Source organism: Lynx canadensis, chromosome A3, assembly GCF_007474595.2.
Source record: "Lynx canadensis isolate LIC74 chromosome A3, mLynCan4.pri.v2, whole genome shotgun sequence".
Classification (NCBI taxonomy): Eukaryota; Metazoa; Chordata; class Mammalia; order Carnivora; family Felidae; genus Lynx; species Lynx canadensis.
The window spans coordinates 25,498,265-25,522,668 of record NC_044305.1 but is presented as its reverse complement, the minus strand read 5'-3'; the positions used below and the strand labels follow the sequence as shown (position 1 = coordinate 25,522,668).

The following is a 24,404-nucleotide window of genomic DNA, read 5'->3' as shown; positions in this document are numbered from 1 at the left end:
CGTGAGGTCATGACCTGAGCCGAAATCAAGAGTTGGATGCTTATTCGACTGAGCCACCCAGGCGTCCTAAAACCTCACAGATTTTTTTAATTTTCTAGGAAATATTTTTGGTAGTACATGGTTCAAAGATATAAAAAAAATACAAAGGCACAGACTGGAGAGCCCCCTCTCACCCTGTCTCCCATCTCCCCGCCCCCCCCACAAGCTCACTGTGCTTGTTTCTTGATTCTCCTTCCAATTCTTCTCTACAAATGAAGCAAACATGAACATAGAGTCTCATTCCCCACCCTCCTTTTAACACAAGTGGACACATACTATAAACATCATCTTGCACTTTTTCATTTACTCTATTTGGAGATTTTCCTGTATTTGGACATCGAGAGCTTCCTTTTTGTTTAACTTTTTACAGCTGTGTGGTATTCCGTTGTCCGGATGAGCCATCATGTATTTGTCCAGTCCCCTGGTGTGGGGACATTGCAATTTGTCCAATCTTCTGCTCTGACGAATAGGTTACAGTGAATTATGTACATTTTAAACATGGGCCGATGTATCTGTTGGATAATTTCTCAGAAGGAGACAACAGTCTGTGCCCTGAATGGACATAGGTTAAATTCAAATTACCCCCCACACACACATATGCACACACACGCACGCACGCACCCATTCATGGATAAATTCTCAAGGGCCTTATCATCCACAGAGCATTGGAACCAACACAAGGTCCCTTAAGCTATGAATCCACCTAAGAAGGAGACCAAAACGTGTACAGAAATGTTCTAATTAGGACATGATCTCAAGAAATGCTTTGCTCTGTCAAACTGGCAAGCGTTGGACACAAGCTGGGAGGGTGCAGGCAGGGCAGTGTTCAGTGGGGACAGAAGGGCGGATTTTTAAGGGGCCAAGCTATCGGTGACACTGCGTGAGGATGACCATGTTTCGCTCACCTTCTCATCACTGCGGGGCCTCGGGAAATAAACCCTTGCCCTGCAAGTCTGTCTGTCTGTCCATCTATGTGTCTTGCCTATGCATCAGTACTATGATCTCTTTGCACTTGGACCACTTCTCCAGAGCTGTTTCCTTGTCTGTAGAACCAATCCCATCTCCCAGACTTTCAACAGCAACAGCTCGTTTTCTCCTGTGGACCCCATGAGCACATTTTGTCGGCCAGTATTTCTCCTCCCCTCCCTTCCACACACATTTATTGAACACGTACCGTGCCCCAGGTACTGTGCTGGGTGCTTGGACAGAGGAATATGTTCGTTTTCCTGCAGCAAGCAGCCCGCTAGAGGGGCAGATGAGCAGGAGGGAGTGACTTCTGCACACAGGAGCATCCCAGCCTGGGCCTAGCCCAGTGCAGAGTTCAAGGAGCATCTGTTGAACGAACGGATGGATGGATGGATGGATGAGTGAATGAGTGAATGAAAAGCCAAGCAATTTGCCTGGGCAGCCTGTCCGGCCAAGTCTGTGGTGAATGTACATTGTCTGTCTGGCTTTCGGAACAATTTTCCAGCACTCAGGGGTTCTTGCTGCCCAGGGCCTGGCTCGGGACGCTGCGTGGACAAGCTTGGTGAGCTCCCTCCTCCTCCCCCACTCCTCTCTCCTCAGGCTTCTCCCCAACCTCGTGGACAACTTAGTGAACCGAGTCTTGGCCAACGTCCTCCCTGACTTGGTAAGAACCTATCCTGGGATGGGGAGCAAGGAGCACAGACTTTCCCCAGACGGAGGGAGCGCAGTCCAGCCTTCATCCCTGCGGGCGTGCAGGTGACCCAGAGGAGCCAGAGTCCTGGGGCCTGTTCTTGGAGGTCTGGGGAGGACCCTGACGAATGTGGAGGGACAGATGAGTGACGGGATAAGGAAGTGGAGCTTAAGAGTCACGCAGTTCTGGTTTGAATCCCAGCTCGGGCACTTCCGAGCCACGTGACAATCCTATCACCTCTCTGATCTCGGTTTTCCCATCTATAAAATGGGGATCAGGAGAGCGCCTTCCCCGCAGGGCGGTGGGGAGGACAGTGCCAGGCACAGAGCACGCAGGCAGTAAACGCAGCTATTGTCATTGCTATTCCTGCGCCCCGCGCCCCAGCGCCCAGCCCCGGCTCCAGAACCTCATGCCATCTCTCCCCCCACAGCTCTGCCCCATCGTGGATGTGGTGCTGGGTCTTGTCAACGACCAGCTGGGTCTCGTGGACTGTAAGTCCTTCCTGTTTTGCTTCATTCAGCCAGCGTCTTCCAGCCCTGATTTGGGCCCAGCCAGGGAAGGCGCCGGGGGGCATAGCATGTCTGGGAGGAAGGTCCAGTGTGGTGGGGGCACCATGCCCCTCTCGTGCCCTTAGAGCGCGGTGTGGCTGATGTCACAGGAGAGAGGCTACCTGGCCTTCCCTCTTGGCGCCAGACATGCCCCCGGAGGGAGGAGCATCCCACCTGGCCCGGTGGCTAAGTCTCTGGACAGAGACAGTGAGGCTGGTCAGAGCCCTGGCTCTTTCCTGACAGCTGTGTGGACTTGGAAAGACTCCTTCCAGTTTCCTCAACTCTAATATGGGGGACTGGCTTCAGCCCACAGAGGGATTGGAGAGTGAATAACGGGAGACACCATGAATACCGTTCAGGTCCCTAGAACCAGGCTCCGATACCAGCCGTGGTCCACGATTTCTGAGTGAACATTCCTGGAGACAAGCCTGCCCCGTATGGTTGTGCAGTTCACGCACAGCAGGATGGCAGGGACCTCCTTTCACATAAACTGCAACATAACGGAGGCACCTGACTTGTGAGGTGCACAGTATCTATAGCCATACAGGGCGGCCCTCTTGGGTGGTGCTCCCGTCTCTCTGGGACCCCAGGAAGTTTGGGGATGGCTTTTGCAGGCAGGTGAAATTCTGTCCTTTTGTGGCCAAGAACAAGGGAGGGAGAGCCCAGAAGATGGGGCTGTTGGTCATAAGCAGTCAGGGAAGTGCCAGCTTCAACTAAGCACCACGTTGTGGAACCTTAAAACTTCCTCCCTGGTCACAGTACTCCACAGTTTACAAAGCTTATCAATATCCAGAATCCCACAGACCCCACAATATAGTCCAAGGAGTTATACAAACCTATTTTACAGAGGAAGAAACTGAGGTTCAGAGAGACACAGTGTCTTGCCTGAGGTCACACAGCAAGGAAGAGGCAGAGGTGGGATTTGAACCCAGAACTCTTGCTCTTTTCATGCTGCCGTCTGGAGCTGGCGCCTTGCTGCCCCGCCCCCCTTGAGGCATAAGAAGGGAAGGCATCTGGGAGGATGAAGGGGACTCCCTGTGACCCCACCTTTTCCTGCAGCTCTGGTTCCTCTGGGGATATTGGGAAGTGTTCAGTATACCTTCTCCAGCCTCCCGCTCGTGACCGGGGAATTCCTGGAGCTGGACCTCAACGTGAGTGCCGGGGCCTCAGGGAAGGGAAGGCGGGCAGGGGTGTGAGCGCCAGACCCGTGGGCTTCTACTCAGTGTCTGGAAAGCAATGTTGGACCAGGACCCTCTTCTGATTACTTGAAGACCTTCCAGAAGCCACATCAGGAAACACAATCGCAGCCAACACTTACCAAGTGTTCGCTGCGTGGCAGGCACGTTCCAAGTGCTTTATGTAGATCGACTCCGTCTGTCTTCACAGCCACTGTATGACATAATAAGGTGACCTCCGTGCTGATGTCCATGCTCTAAAGACTCCCACCATGGCCAGTTTTAAGCTACTAACTTTATATCACATGCGTGGAGCTTTTGCTCTTCCGAGCTGGCGTGAGCGGGTCCCAGCACACCACTGAATCTGACCCTTACCTGTGCACGGAGCACACACACACGTTCTTCCCCCCAAGCCTGTACCAACATGGGTGCTTCCCCCGCTGCTCTATCAGCTACAGAACTGCGGGTGAACCCCACGCTGCCACGTACACAGGATACGTGTGAACACATATACGTACCCCTCAGTCTATTCACAAACAGTAGTCATTCAAGAGGTGTTTGTCGGTTACCTGCTGTGTGCCAGACTCCGTGCTGGGGCTGGGGGTGCACCGTGAACAAGGCAAGACCTCTGCCTTAATGGAGCTTACAGTCCGTTGGAGGGGCTAGAGTCACTCAAACAAATACACAATTAAAGATCATCAGTTCTGTGCAAGAGGGTCCCAGGATATCAGAGCCTAAAGCAAGGAGTCAGGCTGTATCCAGGGAGGTCATGGAGGGCTTCCCGGAGGAAGTGACATGTAAGCTGAGACCTGCCAGTAAGTGGGCCATAATAAGAGAAGAGCGTGGGTCAGGGAACAGTATGTGGGAAGGAGCCACGGTGGGAGTAGTGAGGTGGTGGCAGGGACTGACCAGGGGCAGTAGGGACGGAGTGGCTCTCAATGAGGCGGAGAAGTCCCCATGGGCAGACCACACAGCATCTGTAGAGCAGGGAGAGGGGTCTGGTCTTCAGGGAGTGGATACGCCATGGGCACTGTGCGGACACGTAATTAGCTCCTTTTGGCATGGCGGAGGGGCAAGAAACCATGTTGGACACGTATTTAAAATAAAGGGCGATAGCTCATGGCTGTAAGTGGTCATAAAGTGAGAACTGCAGGAGGTTCCATGCCATTACAAACGAAGAAAAGCCAGGGACCATAAAAGAAAGGGTAACTCAGACCCAGTGGGTTTAATCGAGGAAGGCTGCCGGGACGTCACCCCAGTCTCAGCCTCCTCCGCTCATCTCCCCGTAACCCTCCCTGTGACCCCTTTCCTCTCTGCTTCCCCAGACTCTGGTCGGGGAGGCTGGAGGAGAGCTCATTGACTATCCACTGGGGCGACCAGCCATGACTCCCAGACAAAAGATGCCAGAATTACCCCCCATGGGCGACAACACCAGCTCCCAACTGGCCATTTCTGCCAACTTCCTGGGCTCAGTGTTGGCCCTCCTGCAGAAGCAGGGGGCACTGGATATCGACATCACCGACGGCATGGTGAGTCATGGTCCCATCCGGAGGTGGGCTGGGCCGGGCAGCAAACAGCTTCCCGTTGGTCCTGTCTAGTCCCCACAGCCTTGGGCAAATTGCTTTCAAGTGAGAACAATAAGCAGACAGTGCGCCCCTGACTCATTTCCCACTCACGGGCACGTATTGGTTATGTCAGTGTTTACCAAAGCACGGTGACTGAGATGATTTTAGGTGATTCGTAGACGTGGCATTAAAGAACATCAAATCATATGATGATGATCTCTATTCAGTTCTATTTAATTTTATGTCACTCCTTCTTTAAAATCATAGTATATATTCTTACATACGTATCTCAATATAAATGCTTAGGATCCTTTTACTTGGTAAACATTGATATTAAATAACTAAAAGATACATAAGAATAAGGTATGCTCCAGGATGATTTTCTTTCCAAACGTTTTCTTTTAAAAATGTCAAGCCTTCAGAAAAGTTACAAAATAGCACAATCAGTGCCCAAATATCCTTCACCTAGATTCACCAGTTAATATTTTGCCATATTTGCTTCATGTCTAAGGATCCATCCATCTGCTCACCCACTGATCTACCCACCTACTCATCCATGCTTCCTTCCTCCCTCCCTTCCTCCCTCCCTCCCTCCCTTCCTCCCACCTACTCATCCATGCTTCCTTCCTCCCTCCCTTCCTCCCTCCCTGCCTCCCTCCCTTCCTCCCACCTACTCATCCATGCTTCCTTCCTCCCTCCCTTCCTCCCTCCCTCCCTCCCTTCCTCCCACCTACTCATCCATGCTTCCTTCCTCCCTCCCTTCCTCCCCTCTTCCCTCCCTCCCTTCCTCCCTTCCTCCCTTCCTCCCTCCTCCCTTCCCTTCCTTCCTTCCTTCCTTCCTTCCTTCCTTCCATCATTCCATTCATCCACCTATCTAACCTATCTATCAGCAAGCTAGCTAGCTATTGTTGAACAATTTAAGTTTTTAGAAACATGACATCCCACTCCATAAATTTGTGTGTGTCTCCTAAGAAAAATCTATTCTCCAAAAAACCACCGTATGAATTACGTCCATCTTGATTCCACCAAGAAGTCTCCATTTGGTGCTAGTATATAGTTAATCCTCTCTTGTACTTTTAAGTGTCCTCTTTGTAACTCAGAGAGAACAGGACTCACCCCCCTCAAAGCCCTCCACAGACAACAAGATCCATGGAGAATATAATGGCACTGTTTCATTTTTATTGCATTTACTTTCACAGTTGCCATTTCTTTCTGTCAAATGGTACTGACTTTTCATTTTTTAGTATTTGAGGTTTTCAAAAGCAGATCTTTGGATATGGCAGAATTATGCATTTAGTGGACACTGGGTTATGCACATGGACTCACCGATGTTCACCTTGTTTTGATAAAGAATTACATTTAGGCACGCCTGGGTGGCTCAGTGGGTTAAGCATCTGACTCTTGGTTTTGACTCAGGTCATGATCTCACGATTTGTGGGTTCAAGGCCCACGTGGGGCTCCAAGCTGGCGTGCAGAGCCTGCTTAGGATTCTCTCTCCTTCTCTTTCTGCCTCTTTCTCTCTCTCTCTCTGAATGAATGAATGAATAAATAAATAAATGAATGAGTAAATAAATAAATCAACAAAAAAAGTTAAGAATTACATCTAGAGGAGAAAGAGTCAGGTCTTTTCTTACCTCCTGCCCCATAAAGTCATGCCTATAGTAAGCTTAAGTGGCTGGCCCTGTCCCCTTAACCACAAAACGGCTGCCGTGATCAGTATGTGGGTTGCCATTGGACAGGCAGGACCTCCCAAGGGGTCTTTGAAGGGAAGAAGATGCCCCTGCTGGTTGCCTGAGGGTGTGTAGGCGTTTAAGCACTGTGTTAGCAACTCCTGTCTGTCCCTGCAGCCTCAGGGACTCACATGCCCCTTCTTGCCCTGCAGTTTGAAGAACTTCCTCCTCTCACCACGTCCACGCTGGGAGCTCTGATTCCCAAGGTACGTAAAGCAGACGCGTCCCCTTGTCTTCAGCCCTCCCCTCCTTCCAGGTGTCCCAGGAACTGGGTCAGAAGGGGAGACGCCCACAACCAGGGTGGGGTGATCTGAGAGCAGTGACAAAGGTGTGGTGTCCAAATCCCCATGCCAGGAGGGCATGGAGGGTTGAGGTGGAAAGACCCTGAGCTGTAGCAGTGGACTGGTCTGCACATTTCTAATCCTCGTCTGGCTACTTCATCGCTGTGTGTCTTCAGGCAAGAGTCTTAACATCTCTGAGCCTTGGCTTCCTCATCGGTAAAAAAAGGATGCGAGCTCCTACTCCACACCTTCGTCTAGGAGAGTGAAGGAGATGAAGGTGATGGTTCACGTAAAGATGCTGACACGCGCAGGTGCATGGTGGCTCAGATGGGAGGAGCCAGATTTTTGGAGCAAACATGAACTTGAATTCCAGCTAAGCATGTCTCAACCATACTACCATAGGCAAATGACGTCTCTCTGAGCCTCCATTTTCTCCTCTGGGAAATGGGGCTAACAATGCCCACTTCACCGTGTGGCTGTGAACCTGGAAGTTGAACATAAGCACAGAGTAGGCATTTGATAAATGTTCACTATTATTGTTCTTGTTCATAATAACAAAATCTTTTTTTTTTTTTTATAAAGGGCAAGTGTGCTCTTGTCAGATTATTAGCTATATACGATTGGAACAAAGGCCTTTCCGATCCCAGTTCTTGTCCCAGCACTGGTCCAAAAACTGTTAGCCTGCACCTTGCAGGAGAGAGCTTCTTACACAGTAAGCGCTATGCAGGTACAAAGGATTGCTGTAACCTACGACCATTTTAGACATTTTTCATCTCTTTTCTATCTGTTCTGCTCCTGGTTCAACTTCAGAAGCAGGAAAGGAGACCCAAGTCAACAAATGATCACTATCGCCCTCATGCGGTTGGAAGCTGAATGGCATAGCACCATTATCTGAGGTCAAAAACAGCGGCAGGTCCCAGGGGCAGGTAGAGTTCTATCAAATGGACCTTTTATTTACTGGACCACTTCTATGTCCACTGCACTTTACAGTTTATGAAAAAAATTTAAGAATTCCCTCTTTTATTTGGTTTTAATCATCCCCCTCATTCATGGGGCCGGAAAAGAGGAGCAATCCATTTCACAGACAGGGAAACAGAGGCTCAGAGAAGTCACACAACATGGCAAATGCTGTGCTGGCACAAAGACTCAGACCTTGAAATGGGACTCTGGGTCTGCAGCAGCGGAGATTCAGGCTAGACACGGGAGAGTGTCCCCTGGAGATCCAGGCTTAATCAGAGCTGGGGTGTGCATCCTGGGTCTCCTGCTGCTGTGGGGAGAGTTTGAGGTAACCTCTCCGCGTCCCTGTGAAGGAAGGTGTTGCTAATTATTGGAGACCGTGTATGTTGGGGTTGGCTCCTCCAGGTATCCCCAAAATCCCCTTGTGAAAAGCCAGTTACCAAATTATTGATTTGTTGAAAGCCAATTTGCCAAAGGGTGAATTCGCTCAGTGGTCATTTGGCTAAATCTACTAGATTTGCCAACAGATCAAGAGTTTGTTTAAAAGAATTTCACCTTGGGGCGCCTGGGCGGCTCAGTCGGATGCGGTTAATTAAGCCTCTGATTCTTGATTTTGGCTCAGGTCATGATCTCTCCGTTCGTGAGTTTGAGCCCTGCATCAGGCTCTGTGCTGAAAGCATGGAGCCCGCTTGGGATTCTCTCTCCCTCCCTCTCTGTCTGCTCCTCCCCTGCTTGTGCTCTCTCAAAATAAATAAATAAACTTTACAAAAACTTTTTAAAAATAAGTAAGAATAAATAAAAGAATTTCACCTTGACAATGTGTTCAAGAACATGAGTAGAATCTTCTTAGTTCCAGGATCCACACTGCTGCATTGCCTGCGGAGAAGTTTCCATTTACATGGATTTCTTTTTAAAGTAGCTTTGTAGTTTTTCCCATATAGTTAAATTCATTTAATATATATTTTTAAAAAAATTTTTAATGTTTAGTTTTGAAGGAGAGAGAGACAGAGCGTGAGTGGGGGAGGGGCAGAGAGAGAGGGAGACACAGAATCGGAAGCAGGCTCCAGGCTCCGAGCTGTCAGCCCAGAGCCTGACGTGGGGCTCGAACTCACAAACCACGAGATCGTGACCTGAGCTGAAGTCGGGCACCTAACCGACTGAGCCACCCAGGCGCCCCCATTTAGTATTTTTAAGAAAAGTGTTCCTTCGGGGCATCTGGCTGGCTCAGTCAGAAGAGCATGCAACTCTTCATCTTGGGGGTCATGAATGTGAGCCCCACGCTGGGTGTAGAGATTGAAGTCTTTTTTTAAAAAAAGAAAGAAGAAAGAAGAATGTTCCTTAAAATAAAGTTTTTGGTAAAGCAGTAATTCAGCACATATGGGAACTGACTTTTTGATGAACCGTCCCTTTAGCTCATTAGCTTTTGGGGAGTCCATTCACAGCAAACGGGCTCAGATTCCTCCCACCTGGGGGGCTCCAGAGACCCCTGCAAACCCAGGTAGGCTGTGCCTTGCTCTGAGTTTTCACTGTGAGGTGCCCCAAAATACAAACTTTCTCATTCCAGGTGGGGTGTCCAGAGGCAGCAGGAGGGGAGATGGGCCCTGGGCTTCTGAGTGACACAGCCCTGGGCTGCCATCTCAGCTCGCCTGCTGACTTTGGACAATTTGCTTGAACCTCAGTTTTTTAATTCTGTCACACGGAGAAAAAAATACCCTATGGATTTGTTGTAATGATTCGATGCAACCGTGAATGTCCGGACAAACCCATCTTGCGCAGTTGCAAATTCTGAGCACTTCCATGCATCGGACATTGAGCTCGAGGCTTTGCCGGCACCCCCACATTTAATTCTCGTAGCAACACCTTGTGATGGGCTCGGAGAGGGCAGCCCCCTCCCCAAACGCGGCAGCAGGTGAGAGCCCTCACATGCATGCAGGGCTTGGGCATTGCTGCAGGTGCCCAGGGTGACACCCTGTGCCGTGTGTTTAGAGTTGGCTGCTGACCCCGCTACCCAGGGCCCCACTCACTCTGGCCTGGTGTCCCCTCTGCAAGGTGTTCCAGCAGTACCCCGAGTCCCGCCCACTCACCATCAGGATCCAGGTACCGAACCCGCCTTCAGTGACGCTGCAGAAGGACAAGGCACTGGTGAGGGTGTTCGCCACCTCCGAGGTCATGGTCTCCCAGCCCAATGACGTTGAGACCACCATCTGCCTCATTGATGTGGTGAGTATCAGTAGGGGGGTGAGGCACCGAGTGGTCTTCCGGAGTCCCCAGACCCCCTCAGATCCCCACAAAACCAACCGTAGTGACTATAAGCCCAACTTGGGGCCAGATGATGGATTCAAATTCAACCTTTAGCACTTTTAGCTATGTGAGCTTGGATGCGTCTCTCTCTCTCTCTCTCTCTCTCTCTCTCTGCCTCTCTTGTGTTACTTGGTTTGTAGCCTTAACCTGACACTATAAAATGCATTTGTTAGTTTATTTCTGGACAGAGATGTAATTTGTCTTATTCACTACAGCATCCTCAGCCTAGCCACAGAGTGCTACACATAGTAGGTGCTCAGTAAAGCACCTATTTGTTGAAGCAATGTGCTGTGTTAAGTGCCATTTCCCCCTTGGTGCTTAAAGCTTAAGATTCAGACACTTAGGGTTCTGCCCCATCTGCTATGTCTTCTCAGTCTTTCCTCCCAGGGCTCAAGACCAAATGAGCCACTTCTAATCCGGGAAGTGGGTATTCTCAGCTAGACCATGCCAAGCCATGGTGTATTGGGGGTCCTTTCTGGGCATCATCAGATGTCAGATTCAAAGGGCTGGTTCTCACCCAGGGAGTGGACATGGCTGTGCCTGATTCAGTCCCCTGTTGATCAGCCCCTGCTGTGTGGAAATTTTTCCATCAATACCCTAAATGTCTGTATGATCCAGCTCAGAGTCCTGCCATGGCTCTCCAGTGCTTCCAGGATGCAGCCTTGATTTTTCTGGCCCTGCCCGATCTGGCTCCTTCCCACTCAGTCTCCTGCAGCCCTCTTACCTCCTTGCTCTCCGGCTTTCTCTCTTCCATCTAACGCCATCCTCTTTCCTGCCCCAGGGCTTTGGCACATACCCTTCCCACTGCCTGGATCACTCTCACACCTTCTTTTTCATCTGGCCGAGTGAACGTTACTGGGGCCTCGGCCGGCCCGTAAAAGGAGCTTTGGCCAAGACCTCGGGGAACAGCCTGTGTTACGCTGAGTGCTGACGCAGCACCCAGCCAGCGCCTGGTGCACAGAGCGCTCCCAGTGGCGACACTTCATTCTCATCCCTCTTTCCTCCAGGACACAGAACTCTTGGCCATGTTTTCCGTGGAGGGGGATAAGCTGATGATCGACGCCAAGCTGGACAAGTAAGGAGGTTGCAGACTCGGGCCCCTGTTGCTCAGAAAGGCCTCCTTGGTGCTGCCGTGCCTGGTGCCAGCTCCTGAAGGGACATCTGGGAGGTCACCGGAGGTCCCCCAGCATGGCTGTCAGGGTTGGGTAAATCCAAGAGGCTGCAAAGGTGAAAATGGGCTGTGACCGCCAAGGCCGCTGGCGCGAGCTGGGCAGTGGGGGTGATGCCGTGAGCTTGCTAGAAGGAACCTACCGTCGACAACAACTACCATATCAATAATAATGATGACGGCCGTGATGATGATGGGCCAGGCTTTGCACTAGGTATTTATGTGCATTCTCTTGTTCAGCCTTGCAATGGCCCTGCGGCATCTCCATCTTAAAGAGGAGACAACTAGGGCTTAGAGAGGCGGGTTGCCTTACTCAGGCCCACACAGCAGGTCCAGAGAGGGGCTCTGGGCCAGCCCAGGTCTGTCTGAGCTGGAGCTGCATCGCGTGGTTACAAGTGCAGGCTTTGGAGCCAGGCCATATGAGCTCAGATCCTAACGTGACCACTGACAGGCTGTGTGACAAAGGCCAAGTGACTCTGCCTCTCTGAAACTCAGCTTTCTCATCTGAAAATGGGGATAATAGTCCCTACCTCATAGGACTCATAATAACACTATGTGCCAGGCATTCAGCTAAGCCCTGAATGTGTCTCAACTCATTTCATTCTTGACCTCAGCCTATGGCAGTAAGTACTATTCTCATTCCCACTTCAAGATAAGTGAGACTGTGTGTAAAATTGTCAGTGTGTGCCTCGTTCATTATCACTTTTTCTTCTTAGGACAGTTGATCAAGCCCAACAATGGGAATTACTCAAAATAAGACATGACTCAGAGCCATCCAAGAGTTTCTAAGGAGGTGATGCCCGACCTAAGTCCTGGATGATGAGAAGGGGCCAGTGGGGGATGGGGGGCAGCCAGAGCAGTGCAGGCAAACTTTAAAGGGCAGGAAAAAGCTGCGGTGTTGTGGATGGAGGGGCTGAGGGAAAAGGAGGGAAGGGAGTGGAAGTCGGCAGTAAAACACTGGTTTCTGTCCTGCTGGATGCCCTACGGCCCCAATGGCTTTGCCCCATGGGTGAGTCTGGTCTGGCCGCAGGTAGGGCTGTGGGTTTGCAGGTGAGATTCGGGTGCAGTGAGACTGAGACCCTCACAGCACAGACAGGGACCTCAAACCCAGGCCTCGAGCCACCCTCCTCAGAATAGCCCAGCAGCCAAAAACGCACCTCAGGGCAGAGTCCTGGGCTCTCCCTTCTGAGCTCTGTGGCCATGGCCAGTTACCCCGGGAGCCTCAGGTTACTCCCTGACGGGGTTGCCGGAAGGATCCGGCGAGGTAGGGATGATTGCTTATGTGTGCACGGCACGCACTATGTACCAGGCACGGGATTGACTTGGATGATTCCTTTAGTCCTTGCAGCCACTCACTTTGCAGATGAGGAAACTGAGGCATAGAGAGGGTAAGTACTTTGGCCAAGGACATACAGCCAGTAGGGGTCACAGTTATGATTTGAGCCTTATGTACAGACAGTCCCTCCTTATCCGCAGGGGATACGTTCCAAGACCCCCAGCAGATGCCTGAAAGTGCAGACGGTACCAAACCCCACCTCTACTGGGTCTGGGTCTTCCTGTACAAATGTACCTGTGATAACGTTCCATTTATAAACTAGGCCCGGTAAGAGATTAACAACAACCATAATACAAGAGGACAATTATAACAACACCCCATAATAAAATTTACGTCTCTCTTTCTCAAAATACTGTGCTGTACTCACCGCCCTTCTGGTGATGATGCGAGACGATAAAATGTCTAGGTGCCGAGATGAATGAAGCCGGGTGAATGATGTAGGCACTGTGATGTAGCATTAGGCTACCACTGACCTTCCGGCAGCACATCAGGAGGGGGGTCATCTCTTCCAGACTGCAGCTGAGTGCGGGTCACTGAGACCACGGAAAACAAAACCTCCGCTAAGGGGCTCCTGTGTAGAGTATAAAAGCCTCCGCGTCGCGTCTAATACATAGTTGGTGCTCAACACGCAGAGATCAACGTCGTTCTTACTGACTGCCCCCCGGGTCAAGCAAGGTCTTTGTGAGGATGTTCGCGGAGGGGCTTTCGATAGTTTATGGGAATATAAACCCCATACGATTCTCAGGCAATCACCACTTCTAACAGGCCGTTTGCTTTATTGGCAGGACTCACCTCAACCTCAGAACCTCAAACGTAGGCAATTTTGATGTAAGTACTAAGCGCAAGCTCAAGGGCAAGATATTCTGGGAACGGTGTCCCCACGTGGCTAGTTGGGGCCGAGGGAGTCTGTGAATTCCAAAACATTGGCACCATCTCTGCCAGGCCTCCTTTACAGGTGGGGAAACTGAGGCCCCCAAAGCCAGTGAGGGGCAGAGTACAGGCTCACAGCTCCAACTCTGCCAATGAGGCTGTCCCATTTTAATGGTTTTTATTTTTTATTTTTGAGAAAGAGAGAGAGAGCACCAGTGGGGAGGGGCAGAGAGAGGGAGACACAGATTCCGAAGCAGGCTCCAGGCTCCGAGTGTCAGCACAGAGCCTGACGCAGGGCTCAAACTCATGAACCGCGAGATCATGACCTGAGTCGAAGTCGGACGCCCAACCGACTGAGCCACCCAGGCGCCCCAAGGCTGTCCCATTTTAAACCACCTGCTCCCATGGAGGCAACCTGGCCCAAATCCCTCTGCTCTGAAGCGGGGGGGCGGTAGGGACAGCCACGTCCCAGGAACCCTTCCTTTCTGGATCTGGAGGCTTGGCTTTGCCACTGACTCCTATGTGACTTTCAGCAATACCAACCCACTCCGAGCCTCAGTTTCCTCATCTGTAAAGCAAACAGTTCCGGATATGTTTCTAACCACCCCTTTACCACCACGTTCTGAAATTCTGCCTTTCCAACCGGAGAAGCTCAGATTCTAGGGGTGGGTCCCGTTTCATCTGTTTATTCTTGGGTCCCTCCACACCACCAAGAGTCTCCAGAAATGCCCCTCTTCTCTTTTACAAATTGACAACAGATGTTTGCTTTCTAGAACAGTCGTGGTGAGACTTCCATGTGCACAGAGAGAGTCAAATACCTACCGTGTTGCCTATTTTTGGGTTTTTCCACCCCTAGCCTCCACAACCCATGTTGCTGGTGTCACCAGCTGCATTTTATAGATGGAGAAGCTGGGGCCCAGGGCTGGGCAGCGACATGCCTCACAGCTGCCTGGGGCACAGCTGGGACCAGAACTGGCATCTCTGGACTCCGAGAAGAAAAGAAGCTCGCACAGTGTGAAATTAGAGACTATTTCTGGGGCCACAGAGACTGGCACCAAATTAAGCTTCTTTTTTTTTTTTTTTAACCAAATTTCTCTCGTTTAATCCTCACAACAAACTTATGATTTGGGTAGAGCTATTAGCCCATTTTCCAGATAAGGCAGCCCAATGCAGAGAAGCTGGGGGGCTTGCCCAAGGTCACAGCGCTGGGATGAAAGTCCTGTGCTCTTGTCGCAGCCGCACCATGCGGTTCTACAGCCAGGCAGGGACTTTACACGGAGGAGTTTACATTCGGCTTTTACAACCGCTGTACGAGAAAGGAGTATTCACTCCTATCTTCAGCTGTGGAAACCAGGGCTTAGAGAAGTCAAGAGCGTGCGCACATGAGAAGTCTCAAGGCTAGGTATTTTACCTGATCTGCCTGTGATCCTCGCTGCATCCTTGCAGGCTAGGCTTGCTGGCCCATTTTACAGCTGAGGAAACTGAGGGTCAGAGAGGTGAGGGAGACTTCTCAGAGGCCCACGGAGACTGAGCTGGGATGGAACCCCAGAGTGTTGGCTACACAGCCCGAGGGCCTTCCATGACACCAGGGTGGCTGCAGAGTGAGCCACGGTAGACCAGTGCTCCGGGCCTCCCCCAGTCCCTGCCTCACCATGAGCCTGGGACCGGCGCTTGCCCTGCTCTGGGCCTCAGTCTCCCCAACTACAACAAGAGCAGGTGCACAGATGAGCCTTGCGGCTGTCCACCTAGGTGGTTCTAAAGTCACGGCAGCTCCCAGATTCTCCCAGAGCAGCTCTGCGCCTTCCAGCCACAGGGCAGGGCCTCAAGGGGCCCCCGGGGATCTGAGCGAACCAATGCCTGGGTTGAGTTCTCGTCCTTCCCCTGCAGGTTGGCCTCTTGGAGGTGCTGGTGGGGAAGATCTTTGACCTGGCGTTTCTGCCCGCCATGAACGGTGAGAGTGGTGCCTGTGCCTCCGCGGGGGTGGGGGGTGGCTTGGGGACCTGGTGGCTGCTGGTTCGTCGGGCATGTTTGACACACAGCCATTCTACCTCAACCGTATTCCTGAGAGCTTCATTCTAAGCTTATTTATTTAACCCTCTGAGCGCAAATATTGCCCCAAGGGTGCATCAACTTCCATATTTGCTGCTTCTGCCGCCGCCTTCTCTCCTTCTCCTCCTTCTCCTCCTTTTTCTCTCCTTCTCCTCCTCCTTCTCCTCCCCCTCCTCCTCCTCTTCCTCCTCCCTTTCCTTCTTCTTCACTTATTTGGCTGATTTTTCTGATTATCCATGTAAAATTCTGATCACACATGAAAATTATATGTGTGTAAGTTTTAGAAAGTCCTGAACAGTTTAAAAGGTAAAATCCCGAGACGCCTGGGTGGCTTGGTCGGTTAAGTGTCCAACTTCGGCTCAGGTCATGATCTCACGGTCCGTGAGTTCGAGCCCCACGTCGGGCTCTGTGCTGACAGCTCAGAGCCTGGAGCCTGTTTCCTTCTCTCTCTGCCCCCCCGCCCCGTTCATGCTCTGTCTCTGTCTCAAAAATAAATAAACGTTAAAAAAATTTTTTTAATAAATAAAAAATAAATAAAAGGTAAAATCTCACCTCCCAGAGGCAGTTAATCTAGACCCCTGGTTATATTTCCTATTAAACTCTTTTTTCTCCATTAAAAAAAAATATGGCCTAAAATATTTCCTGATATCTTTGAGGTTTATTTTTAATCGTGGTAAAATACCCATAATGTGAGATTTACCTTCTTAACCATTTTTAGGTATATAGTTTAGTATTATTAGGTATATTGACATTGTTATGTCCCTGATTGATTTTTTTGTTTTTTGTGTTTTGTGTTTTGTGTTTTTTTTTATCTTTGATATCACGTATTTAATTTTACATGCAGAGACAGTGTGAATACATTATTGTTGTAGAAAGTTTCGTCAGTACAGATAAAGCTAAAGTTGCTCTTACCGATCTCCCCAGCCTCCTAACCCAGAATCCGCCCCCTAGGCAGCCACGTTATCATGAGAGGGTTTTCTTGCCCAACTTCATAAAAAGAAGGGACGGAGCATGATTCCCCCTCTCTGTGGTGCCTCAAGGATGTTATCAGGAAGCCACCTGACCTGCAGGGCCACTGGAGGCTGGGGTAGCTGAACCCCGTTTTAACTGGAAACCTCGCCCCCAAGGCCTCCGCCGGTCTGGCCGCACCCTCCCTCTCCCTGCTTCTGCATCATGGAGAAGAGGACAGAGAGGGGCTGCTGTGAGCTCTACCAGCGAGGGTTCGTTGGGGGTGCTCTTGATGTCAGATGGACCTTTATCCCGAAAACTGTCACCAGAGGAGGCCAAATCTCACAGAAAAGCCCTGGCCACCAAGGCCAGGCACGTTCGCCAGCGGGAGAAGACGACGTCAGGAGCTAGGCTGGGCTGGGCTGACCTGTGAGGCAAGAGGTGGAGACTCTCACCCTGGCTTGGTCACTAAGAGGTGGTGTGAACCTCTTGGTGGAGGCCCCTTGGTCTCGCTGTAATGCAATTTACCATTCTCAAAAGTGAGAGATTGGAGAAGAACCAGGATTCTCAAAGTGGGTTCCGTGAAAAAATTCGTCCCATAAGATACTCTTAAGGAAAGGGTTCCGTGGCGCCAAGCAAGTTTGGGAAATTCTGAATATACTACTCTGGGGTAGGTTTACAATGTCCCTTGCTCTCTGAAAAGTCCTGCTGGAGGCAGAAAATCTGTTTGACTTCATTTAACCCAGATTCCTTCACTTGTCTTTTCATCCCTCTCTTCATTCTTACGTCCTTTCCTCCCTTCCTTCCTTCTTCCTTTCCTTCCTCCCTTCCTTCCTTCCTTCTCTCCTCCCTTCCTTCCTCCCTCCCTTCCTTCCTTCTCTCCTTCCTTCCTTCTCTCCTTCCTTCCTTCTCTCCTTCCTTCCTTCTCTCCTTCCTTCCTTCTCTCCTTCCTTCCTTCTCTCCTCCCTTCCTTCCTTCTCTCCTTCCTTCCTTCTCTCCTTCCTCCCTTCTCTCCTTCCTTCCTTCTCTCCTCCCTTCCTTCCTCCCTTCTCTCCTTCCTTCCTTCTCTCCTCCCTTCCTTCCTCCCTTCCTTCCTTCCTTCTTTCTCTCCTCCCTTCCTTCCTTCCTTCTCTCCTCCCTTCCTTCCTCCCTTCCTTCCTTCCTTTTCTCCTTCCTTCCTTCCTTCCTTCCTTCCTTCCTTCCTTCCTTCTTTCCTTCCTTCCTTCCCAGAACATGAATCAGTATGAATCTACTTCAGTTCTGCCAATCTAAAAGCAAACAGCACATCCCATGGCAGTCACTTGTTGGGGCCCCATGTGTATCCTTCCATACCTCCATTCAGCAAACATCTGTCCACTCCTCTGTGCCCAGCCCAGGGCTGGGTGACACCGGGGACACAGTCCTTGCCTGCAAAAAACTCACAAGACGGGTAGAGGTGACAGATGTGGAAGCAGAAAATTAACATTCTGTGATTTCAATAATGGTGGGGGGGGCAGTTCGAGGGAGAGGCAGGAGCCCAAGGTTCCTCGGCCTGGGGTGGAGGAAATCTCTTAGAGGGCATGACATCCAAACAGTCCCGGGGAAGGCTCAGAGCCTGTCAGGCAGGCAAGGGTGAGGGAGTGTGCTCTGGGTGGGAGCATCTACAAGGACAAAGGCCTAGAGACGGAGGAGAAATGGCTGGTTTCCTTGAAAATATTGGTAGCCTCCTGTGTGGCTGACACCTCTTAGCCACGCTGACTGTGCCTGACCGTTTTGTTGTTGTCTCTTTTCACAGCCGTGCTGGGCTCTGGCGTCCCTCTCCCCAAAATCCTCAACATCGATTTCAGCAATGCAGACATCGACGTCTTGGAGGTAAGGGAGGAAGAGCTCTTTTCGCTCTCCACTCCATGCCCAGGAATTGGGAGGAGGAAGAGAAGGGAGGTGAAGGGTGGGGCAAGAGGGGCCTGTTTCCTCAAAGGGCGGGGCTGGGGGAACAAGACACCAAGCTTAAGAACCCTTAAATAAAGTTTTCCAACCCACCATCTCATTTCATCCTCATGGCAGACGTCCTCGCCCCCATCTCGCAGATAGGAATACTGAGGCTCAGAGCAGTAAGGGGCTCACCCAAAGTGGAAGTGTGATGTAGTTCATTGGAAAAACTTTTACTGAGCACCTTCTGAGTGCCAAACAATATGCAAGGGGCTGGGAATACAGCAGTGAGCAAAATGTACAACCCTGACCCTCGCAAAGCTCGCCCAGCCAGTGGGAAGATGGGCCTTTGGATAAATATTCCTGAAGTAATTGCTAATTATAATCATGGCAGTTGCCTTGAAATTCAAATGCAGGGGGTCTTTTTCCACTATAAAAACCACATATGCTCATTATCTGCAATTTGGAAAATACAGAAAAGATTAAACAAACACCTGTTTATCCTCTTAGACATATTTGCAACCTAGAAATGAACATTTAGAGCATTTCGCTGTTTTCATCCCAGTCTTTCTGGAGTTTTATTTTTAAACACAATTTTGATCAGTAAGGCACAGGCATTAAAGAATGAGGATGCTAGAACCCAACAGCCTGGGTTCAAATCCTGCCTCTGCCAGTATCCTGCTGGGAGACCCCAGATAAGTTACTTAACTTCTCTGAGCCTGTTTTCTCCTCTGTAAAAAGGGGCTAACCATAGTACCTAACTATAAGGCTACTTTTAGAATAAAGTGAGATTCTACGTGTAAAGTGCCTTAAACAGCCCCTGGCCCACAGTGAGGAGTCTAGAAGGGTCCATCATCCTCAGTGTCCTCATTGTAATAAAGATCCTGGTGCACAAAGGTGTTTCTGGGTCTGGGATTCAGTATGCTCCTCAGAACACACTCCCAGAAATGGAAAGAATGGGCTTTTCCCCCAGAACAACCATTTCTTTTTCAAAAGATGGCCCCGTCCACACCGCCTCCAGCAGCGTGCAGAGAGCCCAGCTCCTCACACACCTGCCGGGCTTGGGTCTCAGCCCAGGCAGGGATGGCCCTCACCACCACCTCAGGGGAGCAGTCAAAGGAGGCGGGCAGTGACCTTGAAGGGGCAGTGCGGACAGAGGTCAGATGTAGGCGCTGGGATGGTCCTCAGTGGTGCGTGTCCTGGTCCCATCTCTTGAGCTCCTGGAGGGCCTCCGTGCTGCCCTGAGCCTCAGTTTCCTCATCTGAAAATGGAAACGGTAATGCCCCTCTCATAGGGTTTGTGATGAGAAATTAAATGAGATACAGCGTTTTATTTATTTATTTATTTATTTAGAGCGCCCGCATGTGAGCAGGGGTGAGGGGCAGAGGGAGAGGGAGAGAGAATCTTGAGCAGGCTCTCACGACCGTGAGATCCTGACCTGAGCTGAAATCTACAGTCAGATGCTTAACCGACTAAGCCACCCAGGCGCCCCAAGATACAGCATCTTAGTGTTAACTACTCTTCACTTTTAAAGGGGGGTTAGGAAATACGGATAGGATTGGCACAAATTTATCATCACCGTCACCATCATCATCATATGCCATTTCCCAAGCACATCCTGTGTCCCATGCACTAGTTCGTATACATTTGGGCCCTAGCACAACCCTGGCTGCTGTTTGCCCTCATGTCATAGATGTAGGACCTGAGGGTCAGAAAGGGTAGGCCACCTGCCCGAGGTCAGCCAGCTCCTGAGAAGTAGGTTTTGCACTGAAATAATGGAGGTGGCGCCAACCAGTGATTCTCGACGGGGGCTGTAATGTAAGCCCCCGCCCCAACCTGAGAGCCCTTTTTAAATTACTGGGGATCATTTTTTCTTTCCTAGATAATCATGCTTGAGTATTTCACATCAAAATACATATTATTTCATTATAAACTACTTATCTTTTATTTCTTCTTTATATTCTAGTAAGGGATGTAAGTAGATTATATAGGTTATGAATTTTATTGCAGAATAATAAAAGAGAAAAAAAGAATAATAAGAGAGATAACACAAATACCTGTAATAAAATGTAAAATGGAGTGTTGGTTCTGAAAGGTATAGAACCACTGAGTTATTTATTTTTTGTGCATAAACATTTTATTTTTTATTTTTTTAATATAATTTATTGTCAAATTGGCTAACATACTCTGTGTAAAGAATGCTCTTGGCTTTTGGGGTAGATTCCTGTGGTTCATCACTTACATACGACACCCAGTGCTCATCCAACAAGTGCCCTCATCAATGCCCATCACCCACTTTCCCTTCTCCCCCACCCCCATCCACCCTCAGTTTGTTCTCTGTATTTAAGAGTCTCTCATGGTTTGCCTCCCTCCCTCTCTGTTTGTAACTATTTTTCCCCCTTCCTTTCCCCCATGGTCTTCTGTTAAGTTTCTCAAGATCCACATATGAGTGAAAACATATGATATCTATCTTTCTCTGACTGACTTATTTCACTTAGCATAATACCTTCCAGTTGCATCCATGTTGCTGCAAATGGCAGGATTTCATTCTTTCTCATTGCCCAGTAGTATTCCATTGTATATATAAACCACATCTTCTTTATCCATTCGTCAGTTGATGGACATTTAGGCTCTTTCCATAATTTGGCCATTGTTGAAAGTGCTGTTGTAAATATTGGGGTACATGTGCCCCTAAGAATAAGCACTCCTGTATCCCTTGGATAAATTCCTAGTAGCAGAACCACTGATTTAAAGACCCAGTCCAGTCTTGGTCTCATACAACCTCTGTAAATAGTAGCTAATTCTTCTCCTTCTCTTCTCCTCCTTCTTCCTCTTCTTCCTCTTCTTCCTCTTCCTCTTTCTTCTTGTTATTATTATATGGGTCTAGCCATGTATTTTGATTTCTCATTTTCTTTTTTTGTTGTTGAGAGAGAGAGAGAGGGCGCAAGTGAGCAAGGGGCAGAGAGAGGAAGAATCCCAGAAGGGGAGAGAGAGAGAGAGAGAGAGAGAGAGAGAGAAGCAGGGATCACCCGAAGCAGGGTTCATCTTTTACCTGAAGTGGGCTCGTGTTCACCCAAAGCAGGGCTTGAGCTCACCCGATGTGGGACTTGAACTCACCAACTGTGAGATCATGACCTGAGCCAAAGTCAGATGCTTAACAAATGAGCCACCAAGGCGCCCCTAATTTTTCATTTTCAAACAATTTTAGACTTACAGAAGAGTTGAAAAAATAGTACACAGAGCACTAGAACACTCTTCACTCAGTTTCCCCTAATGTTGCCATCTTATATACCCAGAGTATAATGATCAAAACCAAGAAGTTCACACTGATATAAAACTATTAACTGATCTACGGGCCTTCCTTGACAGTTTTCCTACTGATGTCCTTTGGTTTAGGATCCAGGATCCCACTTTGCATTTGGTCATCAGTCCAAATCTGCGACAGTGTCCTCCAATGTGTGACAGTTGCTAAATTTTCCCTTGTGTTTTATGACCTTGACATTTCTGATGAGTCTGGCCCGTTGTGTGGAGTGCCCTACAATTTGGATTTGACAGATGTTTTCTCATGATTATATTGAGGTTATGTATTTTTGGCAAGAACACCACTGAAGCGATGCTGTGTGCCTTCTCAGTGCACCATATCGGGGGCACACAATGTCAATGCCTTCTTCCCAGGGATATTGACTTTGATCATGTGGTTAAGGTGGTTCCTGCCAGTTTCCCCACTGTTAAGTTATGATTTTTCCCATTGTAACTAATAAATATCTCACAAGGAGATACTTGGAGATGACCCAAATATCCTACTTCTCATCATGCTTTCTGCCACTCATTTTAGCATTCTTTAATGGTTCTTGTCTGCAACAGTTATTAGTGCGGTGTTTGCCCAATGAAGACTCTATAACTCCTTTCACATTTATTAGGTAGAAATCTCCTATGAGGAAGAACCATCCCTGCTCACCATTTATTTATTGATCCAATAATTTATATCAGTACAGACTCATGGGTATTTATTTTGTTCTGTGGGTTAAACCTATTATTTACTTTGTTGTAGATATTTTTAGTTGTGGAAATTGGATTTGGGGAGAGTGTGGACAGAGGCCCAGGCCTGCTTCTCTTATTTGGGAGAAGAAAGAGATGAGGGGTGGGGAGGGAAGTGTCTTGCCCAAGGTCCCCTGTACAGGGCAAGCCAATGACATGGCCAGGGTGATCTTCAGGCCCCTTGCCCCCAATTGTCTCCTCTCTTCAGAACTGCTCCTTCCCAGAAATGTGACTTGCCCAATCCAAAGGCAGGTGACTACTAGGCTGCAGGCAGAAGTCATCTCATCCATTAACTGGATTCTCTCTTCTGTTCTCCAAGGACCTTCTGGTGCTGAGTGCCTGAACAACAGAGGCAGAGATGCTGCTGAAGCCCTGGAAGAAGCCAGAACCAGCCCTGAAAAGGCTTTGCCTAACATAGCCCCTGGCCCCGAGTCCCTTCAGCCCCCTATGACAGTCCTTCCCCAGTCCTGCAACTCTCTTCCCACATGCCCCCACCCAAAAAAGGAACCAGCCATTAGCCCTGTGGGCAAACAGTCCCATCCACGGTTAGCCCTACAGTCAGCACCCACAGGGGGAAGGAGGTCACCTGGAGGACTGAGGCCTTTTGGACTCCATGCCAGACTCCACACTGCATACTTTACACTTTCAATAAAAGATTCCAATTTCCCTGCAGTTGGGGCAAGTCTCCACAAAGACCTTCCCTCAGGGTCTGGGTGTTTCTTCCCTCGATGGCTGGCCAGGGGCACCTGGAAGTTGTAGCTATGACCTGATGGAGGATGGTTCAGGTCATGAGTGAAAAAAATATCAGATACCTATGAGGACCCTACAGATGGACAGGAGGGGATTTAATTCAGTTCTCACTGCCTTGGTTCAGGGCTCAATTTGGCTGATTCCTCTTGCCTCGGTTTCCCCCACCACTCCTCAGCACACAGGGAGGGCCCAGAAGCAACAAGTTCAGAATCATCAGGCTCCACACTGCCAGAGGAACTGCCATCTAGCCTACCTCCCATGTGCCATGATGACGAGGGTCTCCTCTCCTTCCTCAGCTTTCAGCTGGTTTCTCCCTTCCTTTCCTCTTCTGTGTCCCCAGCAAGACTTTCCCAGGTCCTAAAGGGTGGATGGCTGTATCCCAGGTCCCAGGGGACAAAAAAAGATACCCTTCTGCCCCATCTTTCTGAGAGCTCATGTCCATCAAGGGCTTAACTACCTGCTGAGCCCTGCACTCAGGCTTTGTGTCTTGATCTCATTTAACCTCATGAGAGCACCATGAGGTAGGTACCAGGTAGGTCCCTATTTTGCAGATGGGGAAACCGAGGAACCAAGAAATGCAGGGACTTGCCCAAGGTCACACAGCTGCAAAGTGGCAGAGCTGGGGTTGGAACCTGACAAGTGAGCTCCAGAGCCCATGTCTTAACCACCCACCACACTGATTCTGTTCATAAGCTGCAGGGAGAAGCCCCACTGAGTTTGGCCCCAAAACTGTGTAGTCCTGAGCAGAAAGAAAGCACAGAGAGTCACACACCTGTACTGCTCCCATGCATCTGCTAGGAAGAGAGGCATATCACTTCTTCTCAAATTTCATTGGCCAAAGCAGGTCGCATGACCCTGCCTGACCTCAAGGGGTAGGGAAGTGTGATCCTTTCTTATGGCAAGGAAGGGGAGGAAAACCAGACATATTGCTGAGCACCGGCACTGTGTTCCACGCTCTCCCATGTCCTCCTGGGGAGATGAGGCTAGGACAGGGGGATAGCGAGATTCCTGTTGCACAGAGATTCTACAGAAACCCAAGGCACCTCATGCCTTCAGGTCCAAACTAGGGAGGCCCAGATGCAGC

At 49.7% G+C, this 24,404-nt stretch overlaps 1 protein-coding gene across 1 annotated transcript in view; it reads left to right on the top strand.

Annotated features, from left to right (window-relative positions):
- The window catches only part of BPIFB4 (BPI fold containing family B member 4), a 28,446-nt gene extending 5,533 nt beyond the window's left edge, over window positions 1-22,913 (top strand). Inside the window, exons 6-16 of the mRNA XM_030308976.2 lie at window positions 1,606-1,669; window positions 2,127-2,187; window positions 3,304-3,395; window positions 4,745-4,948; window positions 6,867-6,920; window positions 10,002-10,172; window positions 11,261-11,328; window positions 13,543-13,585; window positions 15,515-15,578; window positions 18,399-18,475; window positions 22,890-22,913. Of these exons, the coding sequence (XP_030164836.1) occupies window positions 1,606-1,669; window positions 2,127-2,187; window positions 3,304-3,395; window positions 4,745-4,948; window positions 6,867-6,920; window positions 10,002-10,172; window positions 11,261-11,328; window positions 13,543-13,585; window positions 15,515-15,578; window positions 18,399-18,475; window positions 22,890-22,913 (922 nt within the window). The remainder of the gene's footprint in view (window positions 1-1,605; window positions 1,670-2,126; window positions 2,188-3,303; window positions 3,396-4,744; window positions 4,949-6,866; window positions 6,921-10,001; window positions 10,173-11,260; window positions 11,329-13,542; window positions 13,586-15,514; window positions 15,579-18,398; window positions 18,476-22,889) is intronic.
- The last annotated feature ends 1,491 nt before the right edge of the window (window positions 22,914-24,404 follow it).